Raw genomic sequence first — 13,018 nt, forward strand, 5'->3', positions numbered from 1 at the left:
ATTTAGGTATTATTTGATTAAATTACATAAGTACAATGGTAGGCATAAACAGGTTGGAACAAACACATCTGATGTTATTCAACAGTTGAATTGTATGGGCTTCCCTGGTAGCTCAGATGGTAAAGAATCCACCTGCAATGCAGGAGACCCGGGCTTGATCCCTGGGTCGGAAAGATCCCCTGAAGAAGAAAATGGCAACCCACTCCGGTATTCTTGCCTGCAGAATCCCATGAACAGACCATGGGGTCATCTAGAGTTGGACACAACTGAGCAACTAACACTTACTTACAATTGAACAAATGGGAAATATGAGCCTGCATGAAGTCCTGAATATTCAGTCTTCTCTGAGCATATATTTTGTAGAGAAAATTAATAGGTTAATCTGGCAAATTGAGAACCTACTTCTTGCTGTTAAATTAACTATACTAGCAACAGTGAAAATGACAGGTTACGGCTTTAAGAAGCTGGAAAAAAATAACTTTTTCAGAAGTTCCTAGGAAATGCTTTGTTCAATAAAATCATACTATGCATGTTTTTTTCAGCATATGAGGTGCTCATGTTTATGCTTTTATTGCTAGTTAAAAGTCATTATTAGGCTGGATTGCCATTACCAAAGCCTACATGTTTTCTAGAGCTATTTTGTTTTTTTCAAAATTAAAATTCAAGGCTGAAAGCTACCTTTCACATATTCTTTAAGATAACAATATACATGTAATCTGGCTGTTACTGTTCTTCGAAATCTAAGAGATGTATGAAGCTGGTCTGTTAGAACACACTGCTTTCAGTCCTTTCATTTTCACTCTGGGGAAGAGATGGTGTGTGTGAGAAAACCAGAGGTTAACCAGGAAATCTTTGAAGAAGATGGTAATTTGTCAGGTAGATATTATAAAATGATTTTGAAAAGAGAAGGCATCCCTTCTTTGAATCTAAAAAGGGAAGAAAGCCTTTTCCAGCTCATATTCTCTTATAAAGAAAACTGTTATGCTTTGTGCAAATTTAGACTACTACATAAAGGCTCAGTTGCTCAGTCGTGTCTGACTCTTCGTGACCTCATGGACTGCAGCACGCCAGGCTTCCCTGTCCATCAACAACTCCTGGAGCCTTCTCAAACTCCTATCCATTAAATTGGTGGTGCCATCCAACCATCTCATCCTCTGTTGTCCCCTTCTCCTCCCGCCTTCAATATTTCCCAGCATCAGGGTCTTTTCCAATGAGTTGCTTCTTTGCATCAGGTGGCCAAAGTATTGGAGTTTCAGCTTCAGCATCAGTCCCTTCCAGTGAATATTCAGGACTGATTTCCTTTAGAATGGACTGATTTGGTCTCCTTGCAGTCCAAGGGACTCTCAAGAGTCTTCTCCAACACCACAGTTCAAAAGCATCAATTCTTCAGCACTCAGCTTTCTTTATAGTCCAACTCTCACATCCATACTAAGTAGCCTATTACATATATGGTTGGCTGATAGCATCATTTATAAAAATGCTGTAATTCACACATTTTAAAATGTAAATTAAATGTGTCATTTCATCAATACATGATCTGACTTTTGAAAACTAGGTTCGTGAATTATTCTGACCTAGGTATGTCATCCCCTGCCCTTGAAAGAGTCCAGTGAAAAGAAATATAGCTATTGTATGAATTCTTCTGGAACTGATTATCCTTTAAGTAAATATTCTTACCTTCATTCCTCACCTTCTCATTCTAACTGTTGGCCGTTTCCTTATTTTACTGTTCATTATCTCCTTTATGTAATAGAATAATAGAGTATCCCCTCCAAACATGTGCATCTCATAAACAACCTGTGAATATTTCTCATTGATTGGCAAAGGGAAATTAAAGTTGTAGATAGAATTAAATCTGTTAATCAGTTTCTCTTAATATAAAGAGATTATCCTATTTATATGGATTGACCTAGTATAATCACAGAGATCTTTATATTCAGGGGAAGCAGAAAGGAGTCTTAGAGTAAAGGGACCTGAAAGGCACTGCATGGACCCACCTTTGTGGGCTTTGTATCATGAGGAAATGGGGTCCTCAAGCCACAGAATGTGAAAGATGTTATAAGCAAAAACCAGCAAAGAAATCTATTTCCCCTGGAGATTCTAGAAAGGAATATCCAGGTGACACCTTTGATTCTTGACACCCAATAAAATCTGTGTCAGATTTCTGACCTATAAACGTGTTAGGCAATAAATTTATGTTTATTTAAGCCAGTGTGATTGTAGTAATTTGTTATGGCAGCAATAAAATCTAATACATCTACCAGTGTTTGAGAAAGAAAAATGAGGATGAAAACTCAAGGCAGTTCATCCAAAGAAAGATTTAGTGTGGGTTAAAGTTGCAAGGCTTGCTGACAGGAAGATAAAAGACCATCGCTGAATTTCAGCCTTTGCTCTCAGTGTTACACATAAATATAGAAAATCTACAGGGTACTATATCTAATCTAATGACCTGAAAAGTACTTCAAACAATTTACCCTTCTTTAGGTCTGCATCTAGTCTGTGCACTTTACTGTAGTTAGAGTGATCTTTTCACGAAACAAACTTAATTGTTTGTTGTTTCTCTTCACAGTCCATGTCATGGTTCTCCACTCCCTATAGAATAAAATCCAAACATGTAGCATGGCTCTCAACGCCCTTCTATAACAATAGGTTCTACTGAAGCCTTTTGTCATACTTCTCTTTCCTTTGAACCTTATTATGTTCAGCCACGGTAACATACTTTTGGTGTATAAATCCAGCATAGTAGTTTGTGCATTTTCCCTTCCTATGTGTCATTTCCTTTACCACCAGTGTCCTTCTAGATCATTGTATGTGCTGGCAAACCCCCGTCAATCCTTCAAAACTTAAACATTAAATTTTCTGGAAAATCAAGGAACTTTATAAAGGGAAATTATTTGGTCTGTCCTTTAATGCTACATTGTGATTTATATACCTTGCAATATCAAAATTATTTCTTTCCATGTCATTCTTTTATGGGAGCTTCTTTAGGGCAACAACTGCATCTGTGGGAATTCAGTAACTCACATGCATTAATAGTATGTCTTCAATATGTAAATACTAACTGAACAGTATGTTGTCTGATCTGGCCAGCACACCACAGAGATGTCTTTTTTTTTTTAATGTGTTTATTTTTATTTAAGGATAATTGCTTTAAAGTATTGTGTCGGTTTCTACCAAACTTCAACATGAATCAGTCATACAGAGATGTCTTTAAAAATGATGGTTTCTGATTTCTAGGCCAGGTTTTACTTATATTCTGCCTCTATAAATTTAAGTAACATAAAAAATTATTTTATACACCTAGGACACATTTTGCATTTTAAATAAAATTCTGATACTCACTAACTTACTTTGTTTGATACTACTCCTATTTCTAGCCATTAATTTAATGCATGCAATTTCATGATTTTATTGTGTCAAAATGAGAACAATGAAATACAGTTGTCCCTCCTTCAGTTATCCACAGGAGATTGGTTCAAGGACCCCCACAGATACTCAGATCAGTAGGTCTTCATGTCCCTCACATCCCATGAGCATACATGTCAATAATTACCTTAAATATTCATGGATTAAATGCACCAAATGAAAGACATAGGTTGGCTGAATGAGTACAAAATCAAGGCCCATATACATATACTGTCTATAAGAGAACCACTTCAGATCGAGGAACACATAAAGACTGAAAGTTAGGGAAGGGTAAAAAAGTATTCTATGCAAATGGAAGCCAAAAGAAAGCTGCAATGGTACTACTCATATCAGATAAAATAGACTTTAAAATACTGACTATTCTAAGAGATAAGAAAGGATACTGCATAATGACCAAAGGATGGATCCAAAAAGAACATATAAAAATTGTAAATATGTTGTTTCTTCTTGATGTTCAGTCATTAAGCCATGTTCCACTCTTGGTGATCCCATGGACTGCAGCTTGCCAGGCTCCCCTGTCCTCTACTATCTCCCAGAGTTTGCTCAAATCCATGTCCTTTGAGTCAGTGATACTGTCTAACCATCTCATCCTCTGCCACCTGCTTCTACTTTTAGCCTTCAATAATTCCTAGCATCAGAATCTTTTCCAATAGTCAGCTCTTCGCATCAGGTGACCAAAGGATTGGAGCTTCAGCTTTAGCAACGATCCTTCCAATGAATATTCAGGATTGATTGGTTTGATCTCCTTGCAGTCCACGGGACTCTCAAGAGTCTTCACTATCACCACTATTTGGAAAGCATCAGTTCTTCAGTGCTCAACCTTCTTTATAGTCCAACTCTCACATCCGTACATGACTACTGGAAAAACCATACCTTTGACTATATGAACCTTTGTTGGTAAAGTGATGTCTGCTTTTTAATACTCTGCCTAGGTTTGTCATAGCTTTCCTTCCAAGGAGCAAAGTGTCTTTTGATTTCTTGGTTCATTCATCATCTATAGTGATTTTTGGAGCCCAGGAAAAGAAAGTCTGTCAGTGCTTCCAATTTTTCCCTTCTATTTAGGGACCAGATGCCATAGTCTTCATTTTTTGAATGTTGAGTTTCAAACTAGCTTTTTGACTCGCCTCTTTCACTTTCATCAAGCAGCTCTTTAGTTCCTCTTCACTTTCTGCCATTAGAATGATATCATGTGCATGTCTCAGGTTGTTGCTCTTTTTTCCAGCTATCTTGATTCCAGCTTGTGATTCATTCAGCCTACAGTCCATAGGGTTGCAAAGAGTCAGACACAACTGAGCGACTAAGCACAGCACAGCACATGAAAACATTGACTACCATCCAGAAACTTTAGGCTGTAACTATAGAAATATTTCAGTTTACTGAATACATTGCTTAGATGCCCACTGTTGGATTTGGATAAGCTAACTTGTTTTGGAATGGCTTGAAAGCCAGTAAAATGTGTGTTTCAGAATATATCTTCAGAATTTGAATTCTGTCACATTTCATAGATTATTTGCCAGGAATATTTTTGCTTCTTTTGTTTTAAGGGTCAATTCAAAGTAATCTGATATAGCTACTGATATTTTCACCAAAAAAGAAATGTCGTATGAGAAACCTATCATCTTAAACATACCAAATATATCTCCCATTGTGCATCAATGAGTTGGCATTATGATTTTTAGAGCCAGTCTTGGTGGCTCAGATGGTAAAGCGTCTGCCTGCAATACAGGAGACCGAAGTTCGATCCCTGGGTCAGGAAGATCCCCTGGAGAAGAAAATGGCAACCCACTCCAGTCCTCTTGCCTGGAAAATTCCATGGACGGAGCAGCCTGGTAAGCTATAGTCCATGGGGTTGGAAAGAGTCAGATACCACTGAGCAACTTCACTTTCTTTCTCTTTCTCCAGTGTATTCATTTAGAATAAAATGAGTCTATAGGACCTAATCATGAAGATTGTTCTAGAGACTTACCAAAGAGCATCCCTTTTTAGAAACCACAAAGGCATTCTTTTTGTATATGTCATATAAGTTTCTCATCTCCTTAGTATACCAGTCAGCCCATGTGCTCAATCATGTCTCACTCTTGGCAAACCCATGGACTATAGCCTGCTGGGCTTCTCTTTCCATGGGATTTCCCAGGCAGGAATACTGGATTGGGTTGCCATATCCTACTTCAGGGGCTCTTCCAATCTCAGGGATCAAGCCTGCATCTCTCCTGTCTCCTGCCTTGCAGGAAGATTCTTTACCACTTACTGGATGCCAGATAGCTTGGCATATTATTTCTTCTTGTGTCTTTCAAGAAATTCTTGTACCAGATTTTTATTTTCTTTAAGATTAAGATATGTAGCAGTTCTGTTTGTTCTTTTAAGTACATACATTTACAGTGTACAGTGACTTCTGATTGATTCCATGTATTTGGAGCTTCTCCTTGATAGTTTTAGTGAAACGACAGCTGTCACTGTCCCTAGGTGTGGAGTGCATGTAACTTTTAAAGGTTTTAGCCCTCTGTTCACTTGCTTGAGTATCTCTTCTTAATGATACAAAGTTATAAATTTCATCTGGACATAGTCACTGTATTGTGGTCCTTTAAATGGTTTGCATGATTTCCATGTTAACTTGATACTATTTTTCAGTTCTTCCAGGTATGTTTTAGTCAGATAGATACTTTTCTATATGAATAACTGTGTTTCTTTGAATGACTAACAGCAACAACTGTTTTATTCTTGCCTCACAGGTACTACAGTGCAACCATTCTGCAGATGTCTGGTGTCGAAGATGATAGACTTGCTATATGGCTGGCTTCCGTTACAGCCTTCACAAATTTCATTTTCACACTTGTGGGTGTCTGGCTTGTTGAGAAAGTGGGCCGCAGGAAACTTACATTTGGTAGTTTAGCAGGTAGGTGTTGAAGAATTCAGTTATAAACTTCTCTAATGATTACAAATTAATCTTTTAAAATACAATACCATTACCACTTGTGATATAGCCATGAAATTAAAAGACACGTACTCCTTGGAAGGAAAGTTATGACCAACCTAGATGGTATATTAAAAAGCAGAGACATTACTTTGCCAGCAAAGGTCCATCAAGTCAAGGCTATGGTTTTTCCCGTGGTCATGTATGGATGTGAGAGTTGGACTGTGAAGAAAGCTGATCACCAAAGAATTGATGCTTTTGAACTGTGGTGTTGGAGAAGACCCTTGAGAGTCCCTTGGACTGCAAGGAGATCCAACCAGTCCATTCTAAAGGAGATCAGTCCTGGGTGTTCATTGGAAGGACTGATGCTGAAGCTGAAACTCCAATACTTTGGCCACCTCATGCGACAAGTTGACTCACTGGAAAAGACTCTGATGCGGGGAGGGATTGGGGGCAGGAGGAGAAGGGGATGACAGAGAATGAGATGGCTGAATGGCTTCACCGACTCAATGGACATGAGTTTGAGTGAACTCCGGGACTTGGTGATGGACAGGGAGGCCTGGCATGCGGTGATTCATGGGGTCACAAAGAGTCAGACACGACTGAGTGACTGAACTGAACTGAATAGAGTTTTTCTATTCATATAATAGAGTTTATAATAAAGGTCAAGAAGCAACAGTTAGAACTGGACATGAAACAACAGACTGGTTCCAAATCGGAAAAGGAGTATGTCAAGGCTGTATATTGTCACCTTACTTGTTTAACTTATATGCAGAGTACATCATGAGAAATGCCAGGCTGGATAAAGCACAAGCTGGAATCAAGATTACCAGGAGAAATATCAATAATCTCAGATATGCAGACAACACAACACTTATGGCAGAAAGCAAAGAACTAAAGAGCCTCTTGGTGAGAGTGAAAGAGGAGAGTGAAAAAGTTGGCTTAAAACTCAGCATTCAAGAAACTAAGATCATGGCCTCTGGTCCCATCACTTCACTGCAGATAGACGGGGAAACAATGGAAGCAGTGACAGACTTTATTTTGGGGGGCTCCAAAATCACTGCAGATGATGACTGCAGCCATGATATTAAAAGATGTTTGCTCCTTGGAAGGAAAGTTATGACCAACCTAGACAGCATATTAAAAAGCAGAAACATTACTTTGCTAACAAAGGTCCATCTAGTCAAAGCTAGATGTGTGGTAGTAGTCACTTATGGATGTGAGAATTGGACTATAAAGAAAGCTGAGCACCAAAGAATTGATGCTTTTGAACTATGGTGTTAGAGAATACTCTTGAGAGTCCCCTGGACAGCAAGGAGATCCAGTCCATCCTAAAGGAAATCAGTCCTGAATATTCATTGGAAGGACTGATGCTGAAGCTGAAATTCCAATAATTTGGCCACCTGATGCAAAGAACTCACTCATTTGAAAAGACACTGATGCTGGAAAAGATTGAGGGCGGGAGAAGGGGAGGACAGAGGATGAGATGGTTGAATGGAGTCACCGACTCAATGGACGTGAGTTTGAGTAGGCTGCGGGAGTTGGTGATATACAGAAAAGCCTGGCGTGCTGCAGTCCACAGAGTCACAAAGAGTCGGAAACAACTGAGCGGCTGAACTGAACTGAATAGAATTTCTCTGAAAAAAATTTTTAACTAAAAACTTATTATGATATGTAACTAGAAATTAGAATTGTAGTAACAATTAGAGCCTACTGTGGGTAGCATTTTGCTGTTATTTTGAGTTTTACTAAAAGGTACAAAATGAAAAGCAAAGTTCTAACATATATTTTATTTCTAAGTTTGGGGTAATATGGAAATAAATTTGGAGCATTCTTTTTTCAAAGTTCTTTCAACAGTGGAACATTGGAACCATATAATTTCTTCACAAATTTAGACATACTCTTTTTGTGTTTGAACAAGGCCTAAATCCCAGGGTAAATTCTGATTGATTTGGTATGTTTTCTGGGACAACTTAATAAGAAAAAACTTCTCACTTTAAAGTATCTTTTGTCTTTTAATCTTGCCCATTTTATTTATTATTTCTCTAATGCAAGGGCTTTTTCAAAAAGCCAAAATTATACCCTTCTCTGACACTGGCTTCAGATGTCTGTATCAAAGAATTTTCTAATCTTTTTCATTTATACAAGCAGATTTCTACTTATCAATTAGCTATCTTCTAATTATTTCTTTGTAAGTTTATTTAGAGTAAGAATACATTTTTCCATTAAAATATAAAGTTTCCAAGCCAGAATAATTAAATTCTATTTTACCTAAATATAACTAAAGCATTCATCCAATAGAACTGCTTCAAGTCACTTGTCCCAAATTTTGATGAGAAAATGCATGTAGGGTTTCATACCCAGTTATCAAGAATACATACTTCCTCTCACCCTTAACTCCAGAAGGAAGAGAAGAATTCATCCACCCTTTGTTTTTGCCTTGAATGAAAGCTTTGAGCTGAATAATGTAAGTTGAACTACAGTATCAGAACTGAGGGGAAGGCAGGGGGAAGAATGATTAAAAGGCAAAGGTAATTGCAACAGCCAATGTATACAGTGAAGCAGGAGGGTAAGTGAGGAAAGGTGAGGAACAAGGGAAGGTTAAAAGCCATACATTTACAACTTGTTCAAGGAACCAGAATTGTTCAGGCCTGGAGAAAAAGACTACAGAGACACCAAATAGAGCTCTTATTCTTGTAGATGGTAGATGTTATAAGGACATAGATTTTTACTTAATATAAGAAAAACATTCCTAATAACCAGACCTATGCAACAATAAGTTGGGCTGCCTCATTAGGGTAGTAAGCTCTCAACAAAAGGATAGATGGCCATTAGGCAGTGATGTGCTAAAGACAGATCCTGCAGTGGGTTGAAAATTGGATTTGCTGACTCCTGCAGCCAGGAAATTAAAAGACACTTACTCCTTGGAAGGAAAGTTATGATAAACCTAGATAGCACATTAAAAAGCAGAGACATTGCCAACAAAGGTCCGTCTAGTCAAGGCTATGGTTTTTCCCGTGGTCATGTATGGATGTGAGAGTTGGACTATGAAGAAAGCTGATCACCGAAGAATCGATGCTTTTGAACTGTGGTGCTGGAGAAGACTCTTGAGAGTCCCTTGGACTGCGAAGAGATCCAACCAGTCTATTCTAAAGGAGATCCATCCCGGGTGTTCATTGGAAGGACTGATGCTAAAGCTGAAACTCCAATACTTTGGCCACCTCATGTGACGAGTTGACTCACTGGAAAAGACTCTGATGCTAGGAGGGATTGGGGGTGGGAGGAGACGTGGACGACAGAGAATGAGATGGCTGGATGGCATCACCGACTCGATGGACATGAGTCTGAGTGAACTCCGGGAGTTGGTGATGGACAGGGAGGCCTGGCGTGCTGTGATTCATGGGGTCGCAAAGAGTCGAACACGACTGAGCGACTGAACTGAACTGAACTGAACTGAGGTTCAGGTAAACTCTTAAGAGGTAATAGATGCTTTAAAATTTTTTTAGTGGGCACACTTTTTTCACAGGGCCTTACTATATTGGTGCCTCAAGAGGTCTATTTTTTAAATAGAATTTTGGGTCTTAAATTTGGGATTTGGCTTTTGAGATTTTGAGAAAAATGCTGATTTTGAGAAAAATGCTGATTTTGAGATGGGGAAAATAGTTTTTCTAGCTGCCTCTGTCCCTTCATTTGTTGTATTCCAGGATTTTGAGTCATTATAGCTACAAAGCCAGACTGGGTTTGAATTTTGTCACATTGAACAAGGTTCTATTTTCTTATCTATGAACAGGGATTAATTATAGTACTTACTTCATCGGTTTATAGTAAAGACTAAACACATTTACACATGTGTAGCATTTCAAACAGTACCTGACACAGACACTAAAATGCTCAAAGAATTTTGCTATCACAGTATTGTTACTTCCAAAGAGTGATTATTTGTTTTTTTAACCATATTCCAGAAGCATTCCTGAACTCCTCTTCTGGATGTCTTGTTTCACCCCTCCATGTAAGTCCTCTTCCCCGGGGATTTCCAGAGCCCATCGCTGACTATTAAGAGAAGGTGAAGTGAAGTGAAAGTCGCTCAGTCGTGTCCGACTCTTTGCGACCCCATGGACTATACAGTCCATGGAATTCTCCAGGCCAGAATATTGGAGTGGGTAGCTTTTCCCTTCCCCAGGGGATCTTCCCAACCCAGGAATCGAACCACGGTCTCCTGCCTTGCAGGCAGATTCTTTACCAACTGAACTATCAGGGAACCAGAAAAAAAAAAAGAGGGGAAAGACCAAGAGTTTCTGGGTACTGCCTTTATGAGCAACCTGGAGGCAGTTTTCTTTCTTCCCATATGAAGAGATTGTCATTAAATTTGTAGTATTACAAGAAAGATCAGTTCTCTCAGCAAGCTTTGAAAATATTAACAGTCAGGACACCACAGAATGTGCTACTTTTAAATTATTCATAGGTTATATATTTTGGATTTCTTTATATAAAGAGTTTCTTTGGGTCTAGCTAAATATAGTTTATTTGTAGTACTTTTTGAAGACTGAGCACCTAAAATATTTTTAAGAATTTGTTTATTTAGTTGTTTTTTTCTTTTTATGTAGCACAGGGAACTCAGTGCTCTGTGGTTACCTAAGTGGGAAGAAAATCCAAAAAAGAGGGGACATATGTATTATATGGCTGATTCACTTTGTTGTACAGCAGAAACTAATGTTACAGTATTGTAAAGCAACTATTGTTGTTGTTTAGTCACTCAGTCATGTCTAACTCTCTGTGACCCTATGGATTGTAGCCCACCAGGTCCCTCTGTGCATGGGATTTCCCAGTCAAGAATACTGGAATCGTTTGCCATTTCCTTCTCCAGGGGATCTTGCCAACCCAGAGATCGAACCCCTGTCTCCTGCATCAGCAGGCAGATTCTTTCCATCTGAGCCACCAGGGAAGCCACAAAGCAACTATACTCCAATAAAAATTTAAAAGTAAATAAAGAAATAATAACATTTTTAAAGAAATTATTTTGATTTTTTTCACCATTTTTCACCTAATAAAATAAATCATATTTAATATTCTACCAGTGCTAGTATTAGAACACTGTTCTATTTAAAATTTCTTAAATTAGCCTGGAATTTTTAAATCTTTCATTCAGTTTTATTCCCTATTTTGTGTTTTATTGATTTTTTTTTTATATTGGGTGAAATTTAGTAAAAAAAAAATCAAAATAACTTTTTGAATAGGTACTTGTTCTTTAAAAATTACTATAAACAAACTGTATTTAGCTAGACCAGGACAAAGAAACTCTTTATACAAAGAAATATAAAATATATAGTCCATGAATAATTTTAAATGTAGGACATTTTGTGGTATTCTGACTTAATATTTTCAAAGCTTGCTAAGAGAACTGGTCTTTCTTGTAAATATTACCAACTTAATGACAGCCTCTGCTCCTTTTAATAAAGGGAGGCTTATATGTATGTAATTTTGTTGCTTAAATCAGAAAGCCAGAAACACTGTGTTATTTTCTGCCAGATATTTTGGTAGTGGAGTATTCCCTAAAACATCATTCACAGGTTGTCTTCATCAGAATTACCAAGGATACTTTAAATTGTGAATTCTTGGGGGCCCAACCCCCAATCTGCTAAATTGGAATCTTTGAAGATGAAGTCTGGAGCATGTGTATGTGATACTTAAGCACAAGAAGTATGTTCTGTCTGAGTCTTGGGTAAGGAAATTTTAAAAAAAAATATTTACTAATAATATAGGCCCTTGTATCAGATAGTTAATGTAACTTACTTCATCAGGTATTTTTGAGGATTCTATTTATCCAGCACACTACCTCCTATGGAGAACATTTTTATTAGGAAAATGACATCAGAATTCCAAAACGCTGCATGTTAACTAAGGAGGGACTCTTTTCTTATAAAGAATGTGCCCAAACTTCCCATTACACTGGAGGAGATCCTTTCATACAAGGCCTTCCTACATTGAACTCAATGAACCTGAGTCCACAGCCATTGAACCAATGAAAACTATAACAACTTTAAATGCCATTGAGTCACTGATAAAGCAGCTATGATTTATTAAGGGAAAGGAAATAGGTAATTCATGTAGTTTTAAGCCTTGAAGAGACATGAGCATGTGATAGGACGAGGTGACCATTTTAAAATTTACTCCATAAATTAAGTCATTTAAGACACCATTTCCTTCGCTTAAGGATTTTATCATCTCATAAGATAAGAGTCTTTACTCTGTCGCCAGCTGTCACAGTCACCTATGAAATCATATTTTCTGATCCCCATTTTATAGAGACTGATTCAGAGGTTGAGGTATATTCTAAACAGTTGCACTTTCAATAGGAAGCCAGGATTGAGAAACAAGACTATAATAAAGGTATGATACTGACTTTTAAAAATTTCCATCCATAGTAGGTCAAAATAGATTTGTGTTTAAGAAACAGAAACCTTCAACTAGGAATTTTGTACATCTAAATGGTTTTTTCCCCAAATTTTGCAAATTGGTTGGACTTTTTTGAGATGGATCCAAGAGATATAATATCTTTACTGCAGAACTCTCATCTGGGATATTTCTCCCATACTAATCCACGACCTCAATTGAATAGTCTTAACATGCAACCAGTCCATTCTAAAGGAGATCAATCCTGGGTGTTCATTGGAAGGTCTGATG

The 13,018-nt window shown here is 37.7% G+C and overlaps 1 protein-coding gene across 2 annotated transcripts in view; it reads left to right on the forward strand.

Annotated features, from left to right (window-relative positions):
* SLC2A13 (solute carrier family 2 member 13) overlaps positions 1-13,018 on the forward strand; it is a 559,427-nt gene that overhangs the window by 355,350 nt on the left and 191,059 nt on the right. For both annotated transcript variants that reach the window (XM_088836975.1, XM_055396779.2), the window contains exon 5: positions 6,156-6,319. In XM_088836975.1, the coding sequence (XP_088693101.1) occupies positions 6,156-6,319 (164 nt within the window). The remainder of the gene's footprint in view (positions 1-6,155; positions 6,320-13,018) is intronic.

Source organism: Moschus berezovskii, chromosome 6 (assembly GCF_049115385.1).
Source record: "Moschus berezovskii isolate FMDL1 chromosome 6, NW_MosBer_1.0, whole genome shotgun sequence".
Taxonomy (NCBI): Eukaryota; Metazoa; Chordata; class Mammalia; order Artiodactyla; family Moschidae; genus Moschus; species Moschus berezovskii.